The 22,146-nt window shown below is 54.6% G+C and overlaps 3 protein-coding genes across 4 annotated transcripts; 2 read left to right on the top strand and 1 right to left on the bottom strand.

Annotated features, from left to right (window-relative positions):
- Positions 1 to 8,637: 8,637 nt before the first annotated feature.
- Positions 8,638 to 14,957, top strand: FOSL1 (FOS like 1, AP-1 transcription factor subunit). Its single transcript, XM_045775896.2, has 4 exons — positions 8,638 to 8,822; positions 10,798 to 10,995; positions 12,742 to 12,849; positions 13,266 to 14,957. Exons 1-4 carry the CDS (start codon positions 8,733 to 8,735, stop codon positions 13,683 to 13,685), a joined length of 816 nt encoding a protein of 271 aa, XP_045631852.1. The 5' UTR covers positions 8,638 to 8,732; the 3' UTR covers positions 13,686 to 14,957.
- Positions 14,958 to 15,001: 44 nt separating this feature from the next.
- Positions 15,002 to 15,973, bottom strand: CCDC85B (coiled-coil domain containing 85B). Its single transcript, XM_045775897.2, has one exon. It carries the CDS (start codon positions 15,797 to 15,799, stop codon positions 15,191 to 15,193), a length of 609 nt encoding a protein of 202 aa, XP_045631853.1. The 5' UTR covers positions 15,800 to 15,973; the 3' UTR covers positions 15,002 to 15,190.
- Positions 15,974 to 18,017: 2,044 nt separating this feature from the next.
- Positions 18,018 to 22,092, top strand: FIBP (FGF1 intracellular binding protein). Of its 2 annotated transcripts, none has more exons than XM_087855041.1 (10): positions 18,018 to 18,223; positions 18,425 to 18,623; positions 18,806 to 18,932; positions 19,792 to 19,892; positions 20,380 to 20,534; positions 20,849 to 20,957; positions 21,034 to 21,097; positions 21,371 to 21,457; positions 21,545 to 21,642; positions 21,971 to 22,092. In XM_087855041.1, exons 1-10 carry the CDS (start codon positions 18,139 to 18,141, stop codon positions 22,038 to 22,040), a joined length of 1,095 nt encoding a protein of 364 aa, XP_087711167.1. In that variant the 5' UTR covers positions 18,018 to 18,138; the 3' UTR covers positions 22,041 to 22,092. The 2 variants fall into 2 exon arrangements, with proteins under 2 accessions (XP_087711167.1, XP_045631696.1); XM_045775740.2 differs by having other exon boundaries at positions 18,020 to 18,223; positions 20,380 to 20,513.
- Positions 22,093 to 22,146: the final 54 nt, after the last annotated feature.

Raw genomic sequence — 22,146 nt, 5'->3', positions numbered from 1 at the left:
AGGCCTGCCAGCCCTTTATCCCAGGTTAAGCATTTCATCCCCCCCCTGGCCCGGAGCAGGAGCGGCACCCTGGAGCCCAGGGATGGGGGTAAGCCTCAGGTCCAGGACAGTGAGGAGAGCCCAAGAACTGGGTGCAGGGCCTCACTGCCCTGGGCTTAGGTCTGCAGGGAACCAGAGCTGCTCCAAGAAACCTAAGGGGCTAGGCTGAGTTGGCAGAGCCGTCCTGAGCACTGACAGCAGGACCCTCGATGCCCTTTGTGCAGAGGGAATGGTCCACATGGCACAAAACTTTATGGCAAGAAAATGCTAACACTTACTGAGCCCTTCTGCAGGAAACCAGTCCTGTGCTAAGTGCCATCCACACCTTATCTCATTTACTCCCCCAGCAACCCTGAAAAGCAGGTACAATCATTATATTATTTTCACGATGAGGAGACTGAGGCATAGAGAAGTTAAGAGAATGGCCCGGGTCACACAGCCAGAAAGCGGCTGAGCTGGGACCCCAACCCAGGCCACCTGACTCCAGAACTCTTGTGGTTATCCTCTGCTGCTTCCCTAAGCTGTGCTGGTTGGAGCAGGGGTGAGGGACCCGGGGGTCTGCCCTGCCCCTCCCCCAGGTGACTCTCCGGTGAAGCTTCTGGTTTTAGGGCTCACAGTGTGTAGATCACTCACCTACAAGAAGAGAAAACTGAGGCTCCCAGAGGAAAAGGGACCGGCCTGAGGTTGAAGAACCCATCAGAGATGCAGGCGGCTGGGACCTTGTCTTTGATGCTCTCCAGGATGTCCTGGGCCGGAGAGGTGGCTGGTGGGGGAGGGAACCCCAGGACAAGAGTGGGGACATGGTAGCTCTGTCCCTGACTCCCGCTTAATCCAGCCCCTTTCCTTCTCTGGAGCCTCAGAGTCCTCATCTGCCTCCTGGGGACAGGACTGCCATCGTAGCAGGGGGGCATGAGCCTCAAAGGACAGCAGGGAGACAGGCACCCGTGCACGCTCAGGGGGCATCTGGGGAACGGGTAGAGTGATACCCTGGCCCTGGAAACAGCAGCCCCCGCCCCCCTCGTACCTCATCCTCTTCCTCACCCGGGGCCCACCACGTGAGTCCCGCTGACCTTGAGAGCCTGGAGGCCGGGCCCAGAAGACTTTCCCACAAGGAACTCCAGCCCCCTCTTCCCCAGACTCCAGCCTCAGCGAACTGGGCGCAGGTCGCTTCCCTGTTCAAACACCGCTCAGGAGTCCCCTGGTCTCCCAGCCCAAGTCAAGTTCCTCAGCGGGGCATTCAAGGACCCTGGCTTAGGCCTCACTCTGCCCACCCTCCTAGCTCACAGCCTAACACACATTCCACCACATGTTCTGGACCTCAGCGTCCCCAGGCCTCCCCTCTCTCCACCCCCAGGCCCTTGTGCTCACCGACTTCATCCCCAGGCATAGCTCCCCCAACCTCAAATTCTCCTCTGCCAGAAAGCCTGTCCTCCCCCAGTGGGAAAGAATCCTTCCTTCCTGGGGGCTCCTGGGGTGCCCCAGTGCTCTCCAGCTCCTGCCCCCAGCACTGTCGACCCACTGCCAGGGCTGTTTTCCTCAGTGTCTGATCACCTCTCTGCTGCTGTAACTGCCCTGGGGCCAAGACCAAGTCTTTAATCATCCCTGCCTCCCCCACAGCCGGCTCCATTCGACTTTATATTCAGTTAACTCAGGAGAATGGATGTAAAACTGTCCAGCGTGCAATGGGATTGGACTCAGCCATCAAAAGGAGTGAACTGCTCCACGCACCTGAATGAGTCTCAGACACAGTGGTGAGGGACAGAAGACAGACACACAGGAGCTCACACTGCGGCCTCCACTGGTGTGAAAGTCCCGAAGAAGAGACCGAACTGATCTGTGGCAATAGAACGAAGATAAGTGACGTCCTGGGGGAGGGGGGAGCAAATGACTGCAAAGAGGGAGGAAAGAACTTGGCGGGGGGGGGGGGGGAGACATTCTATATTTTGACTAGAAGGTGCTCACACAGGTGTCTAAAATGGTCAAACAACTGACCAATACGTGTTATTGAATATACAATATAGTTCAGCGAAGCAGGTTGTTTTTTTTTTAATGGGGCAGATCTACATAATACTCGGTGGAAGGATTTCCAAGATACAAGAAAACAAAACAGCAAGGAGAAAACAGGCCTCAAAGCAGGCTACCTTCTGGGTAAAAAGATACACGAGAAGGTGGTCCCACCAGAGTGTAGTTTTCAACGTGTACCCTGTGTGGCTTCTGGATCTGGAAGCATGTAAATGTATTACCTAGTTGAAAGAGAAATGCAACGAAAAATTTAAACATAGAAGACAAAGTAAAAAATAAAGATCATGTTTTAAAATAATTTAAGGGGCACCTGGGTGGCTCAGTCGGTTGAGCGTCTGCCTTCGGGTCAGGTCATGATCTCGGGGGTCCTGAAATCCGCTGGCGTTGGCCTACATCAGCTTCCTTGCTTCCTTGGGCTCCCTGCTCAGGAGGGAGTCTGCTTCTCCTGCTCCCTCGGCCCCTCCCCCCACTCCTGCTCTCGCGCTCTCTCTCAAATAAATAAATAAAATCTTTAAAAAATAAAATAAAAAATAACCTAAAATAATATCTATAAAATCCCCCAAACACAAAATATTTAAGATATTTTAAATACAAAATATTTAAAATTTTTTCAGAGCAGGTTAAAAAAAAGTAATCCTGCGGAGTGCTATGGGACCATATCAGACAAGGAATTTAACCTAGGTTAGGGACTCATTGAAGTCCTCCTGAGGAAGTGGTGGGGAAACTGAGATCTACAGGATGAGAGAGGATTGGCCAGGCTGGGGAGGGATGAGGAAGGGCATCCTGGGCCCAGGGAACGGCCTATGCGAAGGTGAGAGGCTCAGTTCAGCAGCAAGTCTGGGGCACATAGAGTAAGTGGGTAGAGCCTAGGCAGGCAGCCTACCTCTGGAAGGGCCCGGAATGCCATGCTAAGGATTCTGGCCAGTTTCAGCGGGCAGACTAACAAGGCAGTGAAGAGCCCGGACTCCGGAGATGGACACATAGGTTCAAATCCCGGCTCTGCCATTTCCTCACTGTGCGGCTTTTCACAAGTTGCTTAATTTCTCTGGGCCGCCATTCCCTAATCTGTAAAATGGGTATAATATTATTATCTATCTCTACAGGATTGTTGTGGGGATTAATAAATTACTTTAAGGGGGCACCTGGGTGGCTCAGTCGTTAAGCGTCTGCCTTCGGCTCAGGGCGTGATCCCAGGTCCCTGGGATCGAGTCCTGCATTGGGCTCCCTGCTCCGCTGGGAGCCTGCTTCGTCCTCTCCCACTCCCCCTGCTTGTGTTCCCCCTCTCGCTGGCTGTCTCTCTCTCCGTCAAATAAATAAATAAAATCTTTTAAAAAATAACCAACTAACTAACTAAATAAATAAATTATTTTCAACAATTCGTAAGAGCTCAGTGAGCATGAGCCCCAAGCATTATCCTCACGGCCCTCCAAGCCCCACAATCAACCTAAAAGAACAGCAGGTATGTGAGGCACCCACACCACTCCTTTCCAGGCCTCAGTCCTCCTGTGTAGCAACTCAAAAGGTGCCAGACCTCAGAAGGGTCCAAGTCTGAGAGTGAAATGGTCAGAATTTTACAAGATTCCCTCAGGCTGCGGGTGGGAAACGGAGAGGAAGGAGCCGAGCTGGAAGCTGTGGAGAGCGTCCAGGAGACGGAGGATGGGGCCAGGACCAAGGGAAAGAAATGTTGGTTGAAGTGAACTTCACCAGGTGGGGGGCGGCCGGAACCCTTACCCACTGCTGGTGGCAGGTAAAATGGTACAACCACTCAGAAGGACTGTTGGAGAAAATCAAAGGCAAACGTCCATGTACCCTGTGACCCAGTAATTCCACTCCTGGGCACTTAACCTGGAGAAATGAGTGCAATCGGCCACCAAAGGACACATCCATTTATACGAAGCTCAAGAACAGGCAAAAGTCATCGATGATGCTAGAAGTCAGAATAGTGGTACCCGTGGGTGGGGAGTGGTGATTGAGGGGGGCCACGAGGAGCTTGGGAGTTGCTAGAAATGTCCTCTATCGTGATGAGGGCAGTAGCTACACGGATTTACATACATGTAACATGTTGGATGAGCACACTTCACTAGATGTATATTGAACTCAAATTTAGCCAGGAACCTAAATATAAGAACCAAAATTATAAAACAATTGGAAGAAAACATAGGGGTAAATGCCCAAATTTGGTAATGGATTCATAGCTCTGACACTGGAAGAATGAGCAACAAAAGAAAAAACAGAAATTGGACTTCATAAACATTTTAAAAACTTCTGTGCATCGAAGGACGTTATGAAAAATGTGAAAAGACAACCTACAGAATGGGAGAAAATATCTGCAGATCATATTTTTGATAAGGGTTGGATATCCAGAATATATGAAGAACTTGTATAATTCAACAACCACAAAAAAGCAACCCAATTAGGAGCGCCTGGCTGGCTCGGTCAATAGAACATGGGACTCTTAATCTCAGAGTTGTAAGTTCAAGTTCCATGTTGGGCATGGAGCCAACTTAAAGATTAAAAATGGGCAAAGGACTCGAATAGATACTTGTCCCTGAAATACATATAAATAGCAAAAAAGCACATGAAAAGATATTCATCAAGAAACGTGATTGGTTATTAAGGAAATGCAAATTAAAACACAATGAGATACCATGTCACACCCTCTAGGATGTTTTTCATTTCAAAAACGGAAATCATAAATGTTGGCAAGGATCTGGGCAAATTAGAACCCTTACACGCTGCCAGTAGGAATGTAAAGTGGTACAACCACTTTGTAAAACCGTCTGGCAGTTCTTCACAAGGTCAGAGAATTACCAGGTAAGCCAGCAATTCTACTCTTAGGTACATACCCAAGATAAATGAAACATATGTCCACAAAAACTTGCACACAAAGGTCTATAGCAGCCTAAGTCATCATACCCCAAAAGGAGAAACATTCAAATACCCATCAGCATATGAATAAATGGTGGTATATCCATACAATAGAATATTATTCAGCAGGAAAAAGAACAGAATATTGATACACACTACAACATTATAGAGCCTGGAAAACGTGATGCTAAGTGAAACCAGCAGCGGAAGACCACATATTGTATGATTCCATTTATACGAAATGTACAAAATAGGCAAATCCATAGAGCCAGAAAGAGGATTCGTGGTTCCCAGGAGATGGGATTGGGAGTGATTTCTTTTCCTTTTTTTTTCCAAGATTTTATTTATTTATTCGACAGAGATAGAGACAGCCAGCGAGAGAGGGAACATAAGCAGGGGGAGTGGGAGAGGAAGAAGCAGGCTCATAGCGGAGGAGCCTGATGTGGGGCTCGATCCCATAACGCCAGGATCACGCCCTGAGCCGAAGGCAGATGCTTAACCGCTGTGCCACCCAGGCGCCCCTAGGATTGGGAGTGATTTCTTCATGGGAATGGGATGATTTTCTGGGATAATAAAAGAACTTTGAAAACTAGAGAGAAGTGATTGTACAACATTATGAATGCACAAAATTCTATTGAAGTCTACACTTTAAAATGGTTAATTGTATGTTGTGTAAATTTCAACCGCATTTATAAAATAAACAAACTTCGATTTAAAAAGTGAATGGAGGGGTGCCTGGGTGGTTCAGTGGGCTAAGCGTCCAACTCTTGATTTCAGTTCAGGTCATGATCTCAGGGTCACAGGATGGAGCCCGATTAAGGCTCCACACTCAGTGGGAAGTCAGCTTGAGGATTTCTCTCCCTCTCCCTCTGCCCCCCCAATCTCTCTCTCTCTTTCAAATAAATAAATACATCTTAAAAAAAATAAAAAGTGAATGGAAAATGAAACAATATCCCAATATCCTGGGGGCACTGATAGAACTTGCTGGGTGCCAAGCACACTCACCCATCGCCTCCTTTTGCCTCACAGCAGCCCCAAGTGGTGGACATTCTCTGGGGCTCTGAGAGGGAAGAGACTGAGCCAGGCTCAAACAGGGTGCCATGGGACAGTGCCCTGGTTTCTCAGACCTCTGGGCTCCCAGACTCCTGCAATCACAGTGGCCCCTTGGGAATCTCGCCTGGCCTCCCTGAGTGGGAGCGGGTGAGGTCAGGGGCCAGGAACGTTTCTGCAGCCGCGAAGCAGGAGTTAGTGACTGAGGAGCTTGGAATGTGCTGCCTCTGAAAGGACCTCCTTGTGGCTCCACCAACGGTTAGAGCAGGAAGGGACTTTCAGAACCATGTAATCACACACCACACACACACACACACACACACACACACACACACACACACAGGGATTTGAGACCTGAGCCCCTGCTCAGTCACTGCCCCAGGATGCTGGGGGAGTGGGACAGGGTGGTAGTTTCTGGATCAGATGGACGTTTGCAGTCAAAGCAGACCTGTGTCAGCCCTCACGTGTGCCACCATCTGGCCGCCTTTGTCACCTTGACCCATCCAACTTGGGCTCAGCCAAAGAGTTCAAACATCAGTTAGTGTGTGTGCTGCATGATTGCCTAAACATGTGACCAGAACTCCAAGGGCTCCCACTTCTGGAGCTTTCTATTAACACGTGTATTTGTTTTTGTTATTTGTCAAGTTCTTACTATATGCCGGGCTAAACATGTGATATTATTTTATTCCTATTCTCTAACAACCCTGAGCTGTAGTTATCATTATGTGTCCATTCGACAGAGGAGGACACAGAGGCTCTGAGAGATTGTGTGTCTCATCTCGGTATACAGCTGGTGAGCAGCCTAACCAGAGTTCAAACTCCAGAACCCAGAGCTGTCTGATTCCAGCATTCATGTTCTTTTCCATGGATCACACTGCCTCGAATCTCTCTCTCCCTCTATCTCTCTCACTTCTATATTTCTCATTCTGGTAAACCTCTGTTGTTTCTTTTCTTTTTAGAGAACGACAAGCTTTGGGTAGAACAAGGGCAAGGGAGACGCACCAAGCCGGCAACCAGCTTCCGAGTGCACAGCACTTTCTAGCTTACAAAGCACGTTCACATTTATGATCTCATTTCATCCTATAGCAACCCCATGAGGTCAGCAAGAGGCTCAATTATTCCCATCGGGACTGGGACTTAAAGGGAAGGTGACCCACCCAAGGTCACAGAGACAGAAAATTGTAGCTCTGGGACTGAAAGCCCAGGGCCAAGCTGGCCTTCTGTCTCTGAATCCTGAGTGCACCCACAGACCCCTAGCTTCAGTCCCCAAGGAGGGCAGCCCAGGGCCCTACTTCCCCCGAACTCTTCCTTCTCTGAGGACACAACTGGAGCTGACCAAATGGAGGTAGCAGTGGAAAGCAGGAGAGCCCAACTCGCTTTCTGTATCTGTGTGACACTGGCAGCCCCTTACTCTCGCCTTAGTTTTCCCATCTGCAGCGTGGGAGGAAGCAGAGAAGCTTTGGGGTGGTCCTCTCAGCACTGACATCCTGCACCTGTGAAAAAGTGTCTGGGAGGGCTTTGGGCAATCTGGCCTGAGCGTGGGCTTGGAGCTCCCACAGCCCTGATTTGGGAACCTGCTTCAGCCACCCGCTTAGTGATATAAGGCACTTCATTTCAACATCCCTTGGCCTTAGTATCCCCATCTGTAAAATGGGGATGACAATGGTACCTACTCCCCAGGGTTGTTGGCCTTGGTTGTTGAAATTTGGCCCCAGCCTCATATTCATACAGACCTTTGACATAATCTCCAAATAAGGCTGGTGGCCACAGAGCCCCCAAAGAGTGGTGACAGTATTTAAAGAGGATGGCATTTATCAGACCGCAAGACAACTGTGTCCCGCTGCAAACTCTGCAGGCTCTTAACCTCGTATAGAGGCTCTGAACTAAAACTTGTTATAAATTCTGAAATTATCCTATGAGTAGCACGATCATGTTGCCTTGTATTTGCGGGTACTTCAAACCATTAACTTGCTCAGTGTAAACATTTAAAATATACCACCCTTTTGGTAAGCCTGGTTTATCATTTATCCACTTTTTAGTATACCTGAACCTTAAAACGATGCCAGCAGGTGTGAAGCGTCGGATAGCAAGAGCGCGGATCCTAGCATGAAGTAAGCACCCGGTAAATAAAATAATAACCACCACAGTCACATTTATAACCCACTTTACTATTTCCAGACCCCTTTCTCATTCTTCATTCCGACCTCCCACGCGCTGCAAGGCGTGATTCCTTCGTCCCATCTGACGGATGCAAAAACCGAGGCCAGCCCAGGCGGTGAGTGGGCTCCGGGGCCTGCGGCCGGCAGCGGGAAGGCGGGCCCAAAGCCTGGGCTCGCGAGCGGGGTGGGGCGGGGCGCCCAGCAGCTTACAGGTGCGTAAATCCGCGGGGGAATCCTCGGCTCCACCTGGGCGAGGCGAGGAAATTGCACCATGTATGGGCAACTACGTCAGAGGGGGCCGACCCGCAGCTGCCGCGGGGGACGCCAGGTCAGTCCCTTTCCCCACGAAAAGGCGGCTCCCGGACTGTAGGAGGCGTGGACAAGTTCAGGGCTGACTGGCAAAAGGCGGCGCGTCTGGGGAGGTGGAGCCCTGAGGTGTCCAGCGCCGTTGAAAATCGCCCGCTCCCCCCCCCTCCCAATCGAAGTGGTTCAGCCCGAGAACTTTTCATTCATAAAAAGAAAAGACTCGGCGAGGAGCAAGTGAGTCAGAACCGAAGCCGGCGACGCGGACCCCACAAAGCAGCCAGCCAGGGCATGTTCCGAGACTTTGGGGAACCCGGACCGAGCTCCGGGGCCGGCGGTGCGTACGGCGGACCGGCGCAGCCCCCCACTTCAGGCCAGCAGGTGAGAGGGACCCGACGCTTGGGGTTCCCGGGTGGACAGCGGCTGGGACGCTGCGGTCGGCTCCGCACACTCTGGGATTGGGTCCGGGAACAGGAGTAGGGACTGGATCTGGGGCCGTGGCCGTGGCCGCGGATGCTGCCCATTCTCCACCGTCTAGAGGCACATTTCCCCCACAGCCCAGGGGAACGCGCGGCGGGCGCACAAAGATCTGCGAACGTCCCCTCTCGCTCGCCCCTTTTTCCTTCGCTGTCTGCTGTGTATCTGTCCCGCCGTCTCTGTTACCTTCTTTCCTCCCGTCCACGACTAATTTCTTTGTCCTGTCTGCGTTAGAAGGGCGCCCCTTAGTCCAGGATTAGTCCCAGCTCCGACAGGATCAGAGAGGGTCTGATCCAACGCGAACTTAATTCCCGGGATCCGGGGTCTGGGCTGAGGCCGAGAAGTCCCCATATAGGAGGGAGGCGGGATCCAGCGACAGGCTAGCCCCGACAGACTGGGAATCCTCAGCACAGTCTGTGACCGTCTGTGTATCCGTTTGTCTGTCCCTTTCTACCCTGTCGCCAAGTACATATCGCCTTCTTGGCGCAGTGGAGCCTGGTGGGCTCCGGGAGACTGGTTCTTGACCCCTTTACAGGCGGGGACGGTGGAGACTGCGAGATGCCGGGACGCGCGGGCTCTTGGCAGCGGGCAGCTCCCGTGCCCCCGACTCTCTCGGCACCGAACGGCGCCCCGCTGCAGGTTGGGGGGACTTGGGTGGCTGCAGGTGCCCATTTCCTGTCGAGGGGCAGCGCGCACGTGTCGCTAGGGGAGGGAAGGAGCGGCGCCCGTTCCGCCGAGTCACAGCAGCCGAGTCACGGTGGCTGACTCACCCGGGGCGCCCCTCCCTTCCTGGCCCGGAGTGGCCCGGGCCCGGACTACCTCGGGAGCGGGAGATGCCGCCGGCGGTGCCTAGGTCCCGGAACTGGGGTCACTGGGCCACTGGGCCTGCAGGGACACCACTGTCTGGACTTGCCTGGGCTTGCAGAGCGCTTCCCAGAGGCCTGGGAGCCAGGGCCCAGCCCCAAGGCTTGAACCCAGTTCTCCTCCCCAACACTGAATCCCCATCTCAACCCCTTCAGATTTCTAGAGGAAAGAACATCTTGGCAGGTAATACATGGAGTGCATGCAGTGCAGCCCGCATGGTTTGGGGAGGTTTCTACCTCCTTAACTGTATTTCACAGAATCTAATAATTCATTGATTTGAAAACCCATTATTTTGTGCCACTAAATGTTTCTAAAGTTGCCAAGTGAACTGTGATTTCAGAGCTACTAAAGGGCATCTCTTAGCATCAATGAAATGCCATAATCCTCACCTATGACAATATTAAAAACAAGGAAACTGAGGCACATCGAGGTTAAATAACCTACCCAGAGTCATAGGCAGTAAGTGGCTGAGCTAAGAGCTCACTGGGACAGCCCACACCCAGGGCACCTGTGCACTGGACACCAGCCGCTCACCAGGCCCTGTCACACACACTCTCTCACCGGATTCTCATGGCCAGCCTCGGAGATAGGAGCTGGGATTCTCCTCTTTGTGCAGATGGGATTCAGGCAGAGTACAGGAGTATGCCTGGGCCCAGACTCCACTTCCCACTTACTGGCTATGTGTCTACGGACAACTTCTTTCCTGTCTGAAAATGAAGACACTGTTGGGCAAATTAGATGAGTCAGTATTTGTAAAATGGTTGGGACAGTGCCTGGAATTCGTACTTTAGAAGTATTAGTTCTGATAGGGAGATGAAGGCACAGCAAGGTTATGAGGCTTGCCCAAAGTCACACAGCTCATAAGCAGGGATTTGTCACCAGGTCAGTGTCTCTGTCAAGGTGTCTCTGGGAACCAGCAGCTGCATTGAGGGTGGATGGCAGTGTGGCTTCTGTCCAGGGGAAGCCCTCAGTCTACACAGACCTCACCCTTGGCTCTCCATTTCTTGACCCTCAGAAGTTCCACCCCGTGCCGAGCATCCACGCTGTGAGTGGCAGCCAGGAGCTACAGTGGATGGTGCAGCCTCACTTCCTGGGACCCAGCAGTTACCCCAGGCCTCTGGCCTACCCCCAGTACAGCCCCCCGCAGCCCCGGCCAGGAGTCATCCGGGCCCTAGGGCCACATCCAGGGGTGCGTCGCCGACCCTGTGAACAGGTAAGTAGCAGAGGCATCACACTGGTTCTGATGCCCACGGGGGTGCTGAGGTGCAGATGACAAGTTCTTGGCCAAAAGAACACAGGGTTAGAAAAGGGGGATGTGGTGGGGGTAGGGCCACTGGTGACTTCTGGCCAAGACAGAAAGTAACAGGAGTCCCTGGGGTGATCCAGAGGGTTGCTTCTAGATCAGGGAGAGCTTTCTGGAGCTGGAGGTATATTAGCCCAGAAGGATGAGTAGGATTTGCATAGATAGAGATGAAGGAAAAGACATTCCAAGTAGAGGGGATGGCAGGAGCAAGACTGGAGGTGGAGGTGAGAACATGTAAGGTGTACATGTGGAAAGGTGGGTGGACGGTAGCGGGTCCCCACCTGCTGACATGTATGGTGATGGTGAGTGTGTACTGTCTATGTAGCTGGGGAGAGAACAGAAAGGGGAGGGTTCCCTGCAGCTACTCTCTAGGTCTAAGTTTCCCTATCTCATATAATCTTTACAAAAAGCCTCTGGGGAATGCACTCTGGTTTTCTCCATTTTACAGCTGGGAAATGAAGGCACACAGAGGTAGTCACTTGCCCAGATCACCCAAGTAGTGAGCAATGAAACAGGTCTTTCCAATTCTAAAGTGAGATCCTACCATCAAGCCACACTATCTCATCCAGACCTAAAAGAGGTTCGAACCACAGTGAGCTGGGAACTCTTGGCTCCCCAACCAGGGCTCCTGCTTTCACAGTGCTAAAAAAAAAAAAAAAAAAAAAAAAAAGTCCTTACCAAAATAAATAAGAGATAGAGGGTCTTTAAGGGAGTGGCTCTTCCTTCATTTTGGTATATGTGACTGTAATGGAGTGAGGCTGGCCCATTAAGGAGCTTGTCCTGACAGCAGGGTAGAAGATGAGGAAAGAGGTCAGGATCTTGGGAAGATGTGCAGTTAGACAGGTCTTTATGACCAACTGGAGAAGAGGACCATGCTGTGAGCCCCACAGACTGACTGCTGGACTTCTTCAGCCCTGTCCTGAGGGGGGCTCTTTGTTTCTGGGACTCCTAGACTGGGGCTGTGAGCTCTAAGTGGGGTTCTTTTGGGGGAGGTGGTCTCCGTCAGCAGGCCTCTCAATGTTGAATAGAGTGAGTGGATTTTAATTTCTGCTCTGGGACCATAAACGAGTTATTCATCCTCTCCCAGCTTCAGTTCCTTACATGGAAAGCTGGGTTAAGAATCTGTGTAAAGCTCTTAGCCAGCATGTAATAGGTTCCTAATAAAAAAATAACTTACTCAGTGGCAACACTCATTAACCCCTCCTAGCGCTCACAACCTCTGGGGAAGAGGACACTTGGTTATCAAGAGATCGAAAAGAATGAGCGTCCTTCGAGAAGGAGTGGCTGGGCCCCAGGGGTTCAGAGTAAGAAAGGCCACTTCTGGCTGGGCAATGAGAGAAAGCTTCCTGGAAGAGCCCATCTCGGTTGAGTCCTGAGAGATGATGGGGGGGGGGGGTTGAGGTTTGTGGAGTGTGTGTGTGGGGGGCATTCTGAGAGAGGAATCAGAGGAGGCAAAAGCTGGGTGAGAGGGAAATCTGATTAATCCAATCTTATTAAAGCGTGAGTGCGGGGAACCGGTCGCGGTGGAGTGTGATCCCTGAAGCACAGGGCTCTGTCACGCCCTCCGCCAGGGTCCTCGCACTGGGCCACCGCACAAGGCCAATGCCGGGCAACCAGGGCCCAGGGTCTACCTCACTACTCCCTCTACCCGTCCAGATCAGCCCGGAGGAGGAGGAGCGCCGTCGAGTGAGGCGTGAGCGGAATAAGCTGGCCGCGGCCAAGTGCAGGAACCGGAGGAAGGAACTGACCGACTTCCTGCAGGCGGTGAGCACCGGCCGGTGCGGAGGGTGTCCAGGCCCTGGTCCACCGAACCTCAGAGGGGCGCGGCTCCCCTGGGCCTGCGAGGCCCCAGAGGGCGGCCGTATACGAAGTCCCCTTCCCCCAGGCTCCCGTCGGAGGAGCAGTCCTTCCGAGAAAACCACGAGGAAAAAGCGATTAAAAATTAGTTACAGCGCGTCTCACTCCCAGCAAAGCAGAGGAGAGTTAAAGCTTCGGCGGACAACCTCCTTCTAAGATGCTCCCGGGCCTGATGGGAGTCGAGCCCATTTTCTCCCAAGGGCTCATGGGAGTTGTAGTCCAGACTCGCTGGAGACCCACCCCCACCCCCCAACTACCACCAGCTCCGGAGTCTACACGGTATTCAGCCCTCATCTTCTAACTCCTCTCCTAACACTCCACAGGAGACTGACAAACTGGAGGACGAGAAATCCAGTCTGCAACGAGAGATTGAGGAGCTGCAGAAGCAGAAGGAGCGCCTGGAGCTGGTCCTTGAAGCCCACCGCCCCATCTGCAAAATCCCGGAAGGGGCCACGGAGAGCGACACTGGCGGCACGGGCGGTACCAGCGGCACCAGCAGCCCACCAGCCCCCTCCCGCCCTGTACCTTGTATCTCTCTTTCCTCGGGGTCTGTGCTTGAACCCGAAGCATTGCACACCCCGACGCTCATGACCACACCCTCCCTGACTCCTTTCACCCCTAGTCCCGTCTTCACCTACCCCAGCACCCCTGAGCCCTGCTCCTCAGCCCATCGCAGGAGTAGCAGCAGCAGCGGGGACCCATCCTCTGACCCTCTCGGCTCCCCTACCCTCCTTGCCTTATGAGGCACCCCAGCCCCCCTACCCGCGGGTGCCACTCTAGCCAATGTCTCCCCACCCATTGGTCCAGCTGGTCTGGACCATATCCCATGCCCATCCCCAGCAGGCTCTTCTCCATCCCTCCAGATGAGACTGAACGTATTTTGCCTCCTAGTAGAGCTAGCTTGGGGCCACCAAAGCTGCCCACTGTTTTTCCAGAGCTGGCTTCTCTAGCACAATTTGCACAAATCAGAAACAAAATATTTCCCATTTGTGCAAGGGAACTCCTGGCGACCAAAAAGGACTTTGTAGATCTCTAGAGTTCCTCTAGAGCCCTAAGTCCCTCCAGACCACACCTATAGTCTTCATCACCCTCTTCCTGTGATCCACCCAATCCTACTTTGACCGAAGGTGATACCCTACCAGCCTAGAACACTAACTCACCCAACCCCACACTGCCAGCAGCACCAAGTGATTGAACCAGGGCATTCTGCTGGCCTCTCCTGAGTGGTAGGAGAGTGCCAGAGGCTTCTGTGATGAGCTGACCTGCAGCCCCCCAGCTCTGAGGAGAATTTAGCTCCAGGGAATCCAAGCCTCCACAACGAAGGCAGCTGCTATTTATTTTCCTACAGAGAGTATTTTTATACAAACCTGCCAAAATGGAATAAAAGCCTTGAAGTTCTGGCCTGGTCTCATTGAACCCAGAAGCGAAAGGGAGAACATTTGGAACCAGAAGCCCTAGGCTCCGGTCTCAGCTCTATGGACTTAACTGCATGAGTTTGGACGAATTATTTGATATTTCTGGACCAGTTGTCTTATCTGACGAATGAGGTTACATCTGCTCTGCCTCGTCTCCAGGACTGAGAGGAGGAATAGAGTGCTGTTGGGTGCAAGCCAAAAGGATTATCGTCTTCCTCCTGATGGGGGCCCACAGCGCTCCTGCGTGGGCCACAGGAGGGCGCTGTTATGCCCCTTCCAGCCTCGGGGGAGGCCGCTGAGTGGGTTCTAGGCCCCCAACACCTGCTTCCTGCCCCATTGTCTTGGACAGGAAGGAGCCGGGAAGGGAGCTGGAGCCACCTCAGGGACCGGATCACGGCCTGTCCCGAGGCCTAATGGGGGGAGCCAGGGGCCTACCACGGTCCCACATCCCGCCCCAGGCTTGAGGTAGTCGGGGAGTCAGCCACCTTAGACCTGCAGCCCCTCCGGATGTGAATGGTACCCTGTCTTAACGTCTCCGCCCTCGTCCCCACCCCGGCGAGTCCCAAACAGACGCTGCCCAGGCCACGGGCTCTGCTTCCGTTCCAGTTTATTAGCCCCCACCCCGCCCCCAGCAAGTCCCTCCGCTCCAGCCTCCAGTCCCCCTGCTGCCCCACCGAGGAGAGCGAGGGGCCCTCTTTAGTGCCAGAGTTTCCAAATCCATGCCAGCGGCCCCTGGTGCGCAGGCAGGACGGCGTCCAGGTCCCGAGGTCCACCGCAGTCCCGGTGCTTGGGAAGCAGTCTGGTCGGGCGTCGACGTGAAGGAAGCTGAGCCCTCAGTCATCTGGGGAGCAGGCTAGGGGCAACTGATCCGGACTGCCCACGCTGCCGGTGCTGGAGCTTCCATCGCCCAAGTCGCGGGGCCCGCAGGGGGGCAAGGCGAGCTCGGGTGTCGGCCCAGTGCTTGAGCCCCCAGCGCCGCCGGGGCCGCCCCGGGGGCCCCACTCCTCGCCCAGAGCCAGGCAGAGCTCCTTAAGCGCCAGGTTCTCCCGCAGCAGCTCCTCCTGGCGGCCCTCAAGCTCGGCCAGCTTCTGCCAACAACCGCCCAAGTCCTCGCGCACGGCTCGGGATGCTTGGGTCCCGAAGAGCTGCCACTGGCGCGCGGCGCGCCGCCCGCGCTGGCGCTCCGAGTCCAGGAAGCAGCAGAGGTCGCGTAGCTCACGGTTCTCGGCCTGTAAGCGCCGGTTGAGCTGCTTGAGCTCGCGGATCTCGCCCAGGTGACCCTGCAGCTGCCGATTCACCTCCTGCATGAGGCGGCCGCGCTGCACCAGAGCCGCCAGGCGCGCCGCCTCCTCCCGCCGCAGGCGCCGCACCAGCTCTTCCTTGCCCAGCGCCGCCATCTCCTCGTCCGTCAGCTCCTCCAGGCCGCCCGCCTCGCCCTCCATGGCTGCTCAGGCGTCTGGAGCATCGCCTGCCCGCCGCCGCGGCCCAGGAGCCCACGTCGAGCTCTGCGCGCTCGGGGTCGGGCTCCGGCTCCGCGGGCGGCAGGCTGTGGCAGTGTAGCGTAGGCTGCAGCAGCCGCCCGGGGGTGGGCACGCGGCGGGGCGCGCGCCGGGGCGGGGCCGTATGACGTTAAGGAAGGACAGCCAATCCAGGGAAAGCTCCCCGGAAAAGGGCGGGACTTGATCACGGACTACAGAGAAAGAGAGCGCCCCTTCCCCGCCCACTCCAGACCGCGGAGTTACTGACCGCGTTGGACCCTGGGTCCCAGCGCCACCGTCCTCCGCGACAGGTAACCCCAAACTAGGTGCTTCGTACTTCCCAGTTCCAAACTTCCTCAAGCTCTCGCCTAGGCCTCTCAGCTCCCGAGAACCAAGACTCCGGCGTCGGCCACCGACTCTCATGCCCAGCCCCCGACGGAACCCTGACGGATGTCGTTTCCTAGCTTAACTCTCGCTCAACTTTCCTAGCCTAGTTCATGCTCGAGAGTCTCGTCTCGGCTCACTGAACGTCGCTCCCAACTCTTCGGAACCTTGAGTCCAAACGTGCCTGACTCACCATCAGCCTACCCTTTCATGGAACGTTTCCTGCCCGGGATGGGGAGGCGCATACAGGGATTCATTTGTTCAATAAAATTTTATTGTGTGCAAAGCCCTGGCAGAAATAAACTCGACTAAGATTCTGATTCTGTCCTCAAAGGGGTCGTAATTTATTTTTTTAAAGATTTTATTTATTTATTTATTTATTTATTTATTTATTTGAGAGAGTGAGAAAGAGAGCACGAGCGTGGGTGGGGAAGAGGGAGAGGGAGAGGCAGACTCCCCATTGAGCAGGGAGCCCCATGCGGGGTTCAAGCCCGGGACCCTGGGATCATGACCTGAGCCTAAAGCAGACGCTTAACCCACTCAACCACCCAGGTGCCCAAAGGGGTTATAATTTAGTGGGGGAGACAGGGTGTGTTAAACCAGAAGTAAACGGGGGAGGGGCATGGTCTGAAGGATCTCCACCCCCCGTAAAAAAAGGTTTCCCCAAAGAGGTGGTAATCTGAGCTGCCGGAAAAATGTATAGGACTTTGCTAAGTAAAGAGAAAGCTATTTCAGGGAGCAGGAATAGCGTGTTGAAAGACACTGGGGGCCTAGCTGCTTTAAGATCGGAGAGAGTAGCTCCAAGTTTTCGAAAGGTAGTTGTGTGGAGAAAATGGTAAAGTGAGGGAGAGAAGCAACAAAGGTAGTTGGCTGGAGTGTTGCCACGGGCCAGTAGGATTTTAAGCAGGGGAGTAACATTTTAAAATACGCATTAAAAAATTATTCAGTCTGCTCAGTGAGGGATGGACCACGGGGAAGAGATGTAGGCAGGGAGATTAGTAAGAACACTGTGTCAATGGGCAAAGTAGAGCTACGCAGAAGGACTGGGCTGGGACAGTGCCAGTAGGGGTGGAGAGGACAAAACATCCTAGAAATATTCAGAAGGCAAATCAGAACAGAATGTAAGAAGTGAGGACTCTGGGAGAAAGCCCAGGGTTCTGGCACGAGAACTGGGTGAATGTTGGGACTGTCACTGAGATAGGAATGCAGGAAAGAAACAGATTGGAAAGAGGGCTGTCTAGCTTTTGAGGGGCCTGTAGGGTAGACAGCATAGAAAGACGAGCAGATAGGCAGCCCTCCTGATGTGGACTTCCTGCCAGAGCTCTGAGCTGCAGAGTAAGAGAGGTCATTAGTGCGGGGATGGGGGGTTAAAACCATGGGAACAGGTGCCCCATGCCCAGAAGAGGTGTTCAGCCTTAGGATGGACTGAGGGGCTCCCAGCAAGGACCCTTGGAAGTTAGGTCAGACATATTTTTTGCAGGAAAAGATTTAGGACAGAGACCTGTGAAACCCCTACATTTAAGATACACGTCAAAATGGGAGGCCCAGAAAAGGGCAGAGAAAGTGGGAGAAAAGCCAGGAAGAAGTGTGGGGGAAGGTTGCCGGCGCAGGGGCACTGGCCGTTAGCCTCCACTCCCGATGTCTTCCTGCAAACTGGGCCAGGATAGGGGTGGGGGTGAGGGCCGGGGGCGGGGACGAGGAGCCTGGGATTGCCCCTCCCGCCGGGAGGAGGAGCTACTCCTCTTCCTTCGCCGCTTCTGCCCCCACCCTCTTTGTCCCGGAAGTGGTCCTTCTCTGGCTCCGGGTGCCGGGCGCCGAATCTCCGCGCTCCCGGAAGTATCCTGCAGGCGGCGCGCCTGGCCCGGGCAGTGCTCGCTCCAGCCGGGGCGCTGCAGGTGCGCCCGGGTCCGGGCTTCGCCATGACCAGCGAGCTGGACATCTTCGTGGGGAACACGACCCTCATCGACGAAGACGTGTATCGCCTCTGGCTGGATGGTTACTCGGGTGTGTGTGGGGGCCGTCTGCGGAGCGGGTCAGGAGGGGCGGTTGTTTGGGATGGGAGAGGGGGCGGGGCCAGGACTCCTGTCCTATAGGGAAGTGGGCGGAGGAAGTAAGGGATATTTGGGAGTCGGACTTGGGACGCCCCCCCCCCCCAGGGCCTGTGGGTTCGCGGAGCGGGGCTTAATGCTAGCGCCTACTCCCCAGTGAGCGACGCGGTGGCCCTGAGGGTGCGCTCGGGAATCCTGGAGCAGACGGGCGCCACGGCCGCGGTGCTGCAGAGCGACACCATGGACCACTACCGTACTTTCCACATGCTCGAGCGCCTGCTGCACGCACCGCCCAAGCTGTTGCACCAGCTCATCTTCCAGATCCCTCCCTCCCGACAGGCGCTGCTCATCGAGAGGTGGGGACCCCAGCCAGTCTGACCATATACCCATTTTGCAGGGCGAAACTGAGGCCCAGGTTGGGATGGGACTTACACAAGGTCTGAAAAAGTTGAGAGCAGGAGGGGCCAAACCTAGGCCCTGCCGGACCGCCGTTTGCCTCCTATGTGGAAAGTCAGTGATGTCCTCTGCCTCCACGCAGGTACTATGCCTTTGACGAGGCCTTTGTGCGGGAGGTCCTGGGCAAGAAGCTGTCCAAGGGCACCAAGAAAGACCTGGACGACATCAGCACCAAAACAGGCATCACCCTCAAGAGCTGCCGGAGACAAGTGGGCACTGCATCCCTGCCCCCAGCACAAGATCCCATGTCCAGTCTGCCCCTTTATACCATCCCTTTGGTCACTGCCCCAGCTCCATTCTCCTCCCCCACCTCGGATTGTGGCAGCAGCTTCATACCCAGTCTCTTGTCCCTTTTTTTGCTCTTCCAAAGCATCTCCTACTCCCCTGCTGGAGCTACTCTTTCAGAAGCTCAGATCTGACCATAGCTTTCCCCTCCTCATAAACTTTAATTGGCTCTCCCACTCCATCCTGGATAGTAGCCACACACCCTGGCCTTGACCTTCATACTCTTCTGTGCTCTGGTCTCTGCCAGACTTTCTCAGCTTATATTTCTCCAGCCCCTGGCTCTCTTTTTGCTCCTGCTACTCCTGCCTGGAGGGTACTGTTCTTGGCCTTATCTCCCCCCTGAAATACAAAGCAGGGGGTCAGATGCCACCTTCTCCACAAGGCTTTTTGGTGGCCAGAAAGGAGAAGTAACCCTCCTGGGCCTTTAATATTGTTTCTGTGTATCTCTTGTGCACTCCTCCGCACAGCTGAGCATTTGCTCATTTTTTTGCTTCCTGTGCCTTAGCCAGGACGGTCAGTTCCAGCACAAGCTCATGAAAACTGGCGAGCATGATGCTAAAATAGGGGGAATTCAGAGGTAGGAGTGAGTAAACATTTATCCAGGGCAAGATGCTTGAACTGATAACAGGTACTAACAGTTAATAGTTTATTGAGGAATACCACATGCTAAGTCAGCATTTGTTTACTGGACAGATAGATAGGTGAGGGAGGGATGTTCAATAACCAGTTTATTGGATGACCAGCCTCTGACCAGTCCTCCCTCCTTCCCTAACTGCCCTACAGTTTGACAACTTTAAGCGAGTCTTCAAGGTGGTGGAGGAAATGCGGGGCTCCCTGGTGGATAACATTCAGCAACACTTCCTCCTGTCCGACCGGTTGGCCAGGTGAGGGGCCCGGCAGGGAGCCAGCCATCTCCCCTTCCTGCATGCTCCTTCCTTGGGCCATGAGGCGGTCCACCTTCCCGGCCCCAACCCATTTGACCTCCTGGCTGTATTGGGGGATGGCTCTCCTACTCCTGGTCTGCGCTCTGGATCCGACTGGCCTGGCTTCAGCTCCCAGCCTGGTCATTTACCAGGGGGGCTGTTGTGAGATGCCACATGTAAAGCTCTTGGTGCAGCCCATGGGGCTTAGAAAGTGCTCAGTAAATGGTAGCTGTTATCCTCAGGTCTCCCTCTGTTCCCCTTAGGCGACCTGGGCTGAAAGCTTCTCTGTACGAAGATGGGGAGGCCCAGAGAGAAGGGGCTTGAAGCATGTCATGTAGTGAGCTGGGGCAGAGACAGGCCAGAAGTCGGATGCCCCGCCCGTGTCACAGGGGCGAGCTGCTCGCTAGGAATTTGAAACCCTGACAGGCCCACTCTCCCCTCCTTGCAGGGACTACGCGGCCATCGTCTTCTTTGCCAACAACCGCTTTGAGACAGGAAAGAAAAAACTGCAGTATCTGAGCTTTGGCGACTTTGCCTACTGTGCTGAACTCATGATCCAGAACTGGACCCTCGGCGCCGTCGGTGAGGCCCCCACTCACCCAGGTGCCCGGATACCTCCCCACCTTCTCAGGGCCTGCTTCCCCGCCAGCAGTTCTCCTGCAGGCCCCAGTTGCCAGCATCCTTTCTTCTTCAGTGCCCCCACCGCAGCCACCACTGCTCAGAGCCCCGTGTCCCCACGCACAGCTCGACTCCAGAGGGCCCGCCACTTGTCTGTGGCCTGGGGCAGGTCGTTGCACCCTTCCGACACTTCCTTTTCTGTCTCATGGGGTGCGCTGAGGTGGTGGGTGTGGAAGGCTCCAGATAGCACCGGAGGGCTTGTTACCCCCACCCCAACTCCCTTGCTGGGCCTCCCCCAGACTCCCAGGTGGATGACATGGATGTGGATCTAGACAAGGAATTTCTCCAGGACTTGAAGGAGCTCAAGATGCTTGTGGCTGACAAGGATCTTCTGGACCTGCACAAGAGGTGCCCCTGGGGAGTCCTCGGGCCGGGGCGCGAGTGGGGGCTCAGGCACCTCTGGGCTTACCCTGTCTCCCTGCAGCCTGGTGTGTACTGCACTTCGGGGAAAGCTTGGTGTCTTCTCTGAGATGGAAGCCAACTTCAAGGTCTGTGGCCCAGTCCAGCCTCTGTCCCTTGGGCATCTTCAGCCTCACTGCACTGTCCCCGCTGGGCAGCTCTGCTCATGCCGGAGATTGACCGGCAGGTAGCCCTGCTGCTCCTTCTATCCACCTCGGGCAGAGGGGAGGGGCACACTGGGGAGTTATTTGATTGAGGGAGGTGGATGGATTTGGGGAGGGGCCTGCCACTCCTCCAGCCTCTGGGCTCAGCCTCCAGCCTCTGGGACAGAAGGCAGAACTCCCAGGCTCTCTGCCCCACAGAACCTGTCCCGTGGGCTGGTGAACGTGGCTGCCAAGCTGACCCACAACAAGGATGTCCGAGACCTGTTTGTGGACCTCGTGGAGAAGGTGAGCTGTCCTGCCTGCTGCCCTCTGATCCCCAACCTGGCCTGTTCCTGGGCTGAACCGGTGCTAGATGTTTCCTTGGGCCCACAGTTCGTGGAGCCCTGCCGTTCTGACCACTGGCCTCTGAGTGACGTGCGGCTCTTCTTGAATCAGTATTCGGCATCTGTCCACTCCCTGGATGGCTTCCGGTGAGAGACCCTAAGCTTCCTTTCCAGCTTGGCCTTGCTGTAGCCAGCCTCCTGCCAGGGCCTGGCCCTCCTGCAGACTTAGGGTTCCCTCTTCTGCCCTAGGGGTGGAAGTCTTTCTGTGGGCCCCCCCTCTTAGAGACTGTGACCTGATCTTGGGTAAGCTGCTGAACCTCTCCACGCCTCACCCTGTAACGTGGGAGGATAATGATAATGATCATAAGAGCAGGGTGAGGCGTGCAGAAGCACTCAGATGTATGGAGCTCTCGGAGCAGCATCTCAGATGTGGTGGGGATTCAGGCGATGGCCGCTGTCACTGTTTCCGTTGCAGGCACCAGGCCCTCTGGGACCGCTACATGGGCACCCTCCGTGGCTGCCTCCTGCGCCTCTATCATGACTGAGGTCCCCTCCTGCCGCCCTGCCCACACTGACAATAAACCTGCCGTGACTTTGGAGGAGCCTGTGCACGGGAGTGCACGTGTCTGTCCCTGAGTGTCAATGGTGAAC

The sequence above is a fragment of the Ursus americanus genome, chromosome 24 (genome assembly GCF_024610735.1).
Source record: "Ursus americanus isolate L20-20 chromosome 24, mUrsAme1.1.p, whole genome shotgun sequence".
NCBI lineage: Eukaryota > Metazoa > Chordata > Mammalia > Carnivora > Ursidae > Ursus > Ursus americanus.
This window is presented reverse-complemented; position numbering and strand designations above follow the sequence as displayed.

What these genes read in the sequence shown, in the direction of transcription:
- FOSL1 (XM_045775896.2), top strand. Translation starts at nt 8,733, where the DNA reads ATGTTCCGAGACTTTGGGGAACCCGGACCGAGCTCCGGGGCCGGCGGT. An exon ending in GTCGCCGACCCTGTGAACAG is followed by an intron (nt 10,996 to 12,741) that starts GTAAGTAGCAGA and finishes CTACCCGTCCAG; the next exon opens with ATCAGCCCGGAGGAGGAGGA. An exon ending in TGACCGACTTCCTGCAGGCG is followed by an intron (nt 12,850 to 13,265) that starts GTGAGCACCGGC and finishes AACACTCCACAG; the next exon opens with GAGACTGACAAACTGGAGGA.
- CCDC85B (XM_045775897.2), bottom strand. Translation starts at nt 15,799, where the DNA reads ATGGAGGGCGAGGCGGGCGGCCTGGAGGAGCTGACGGACGAGGAGATG.
- FIBP (XM_087855041.1), top strand. Translation starts at nt 18,139, where the DNA reads ATGACCAGCGAGCTGGACATCTTCGTGGGGAACACGACCCTCATCGAC. An exon ending in CAGGCGCTGCTCATCGAGAG is followed by an intron (nt 18,624 to 18,805) that starts GTGGGGACCCCA and finishes GCCTCCACGCAG; the next exon opens with GTACTATGCCTTTGACGAGG. An exon ending in CACTCCCTGGATGGCTTCCG is followed by an intron (nt 21,643 to 21,970) that starts GTGAGAGACCCT and finishes TTTCCGTTGCAG; the next exon opens with GCACCAGGCCCTCTGGGACC.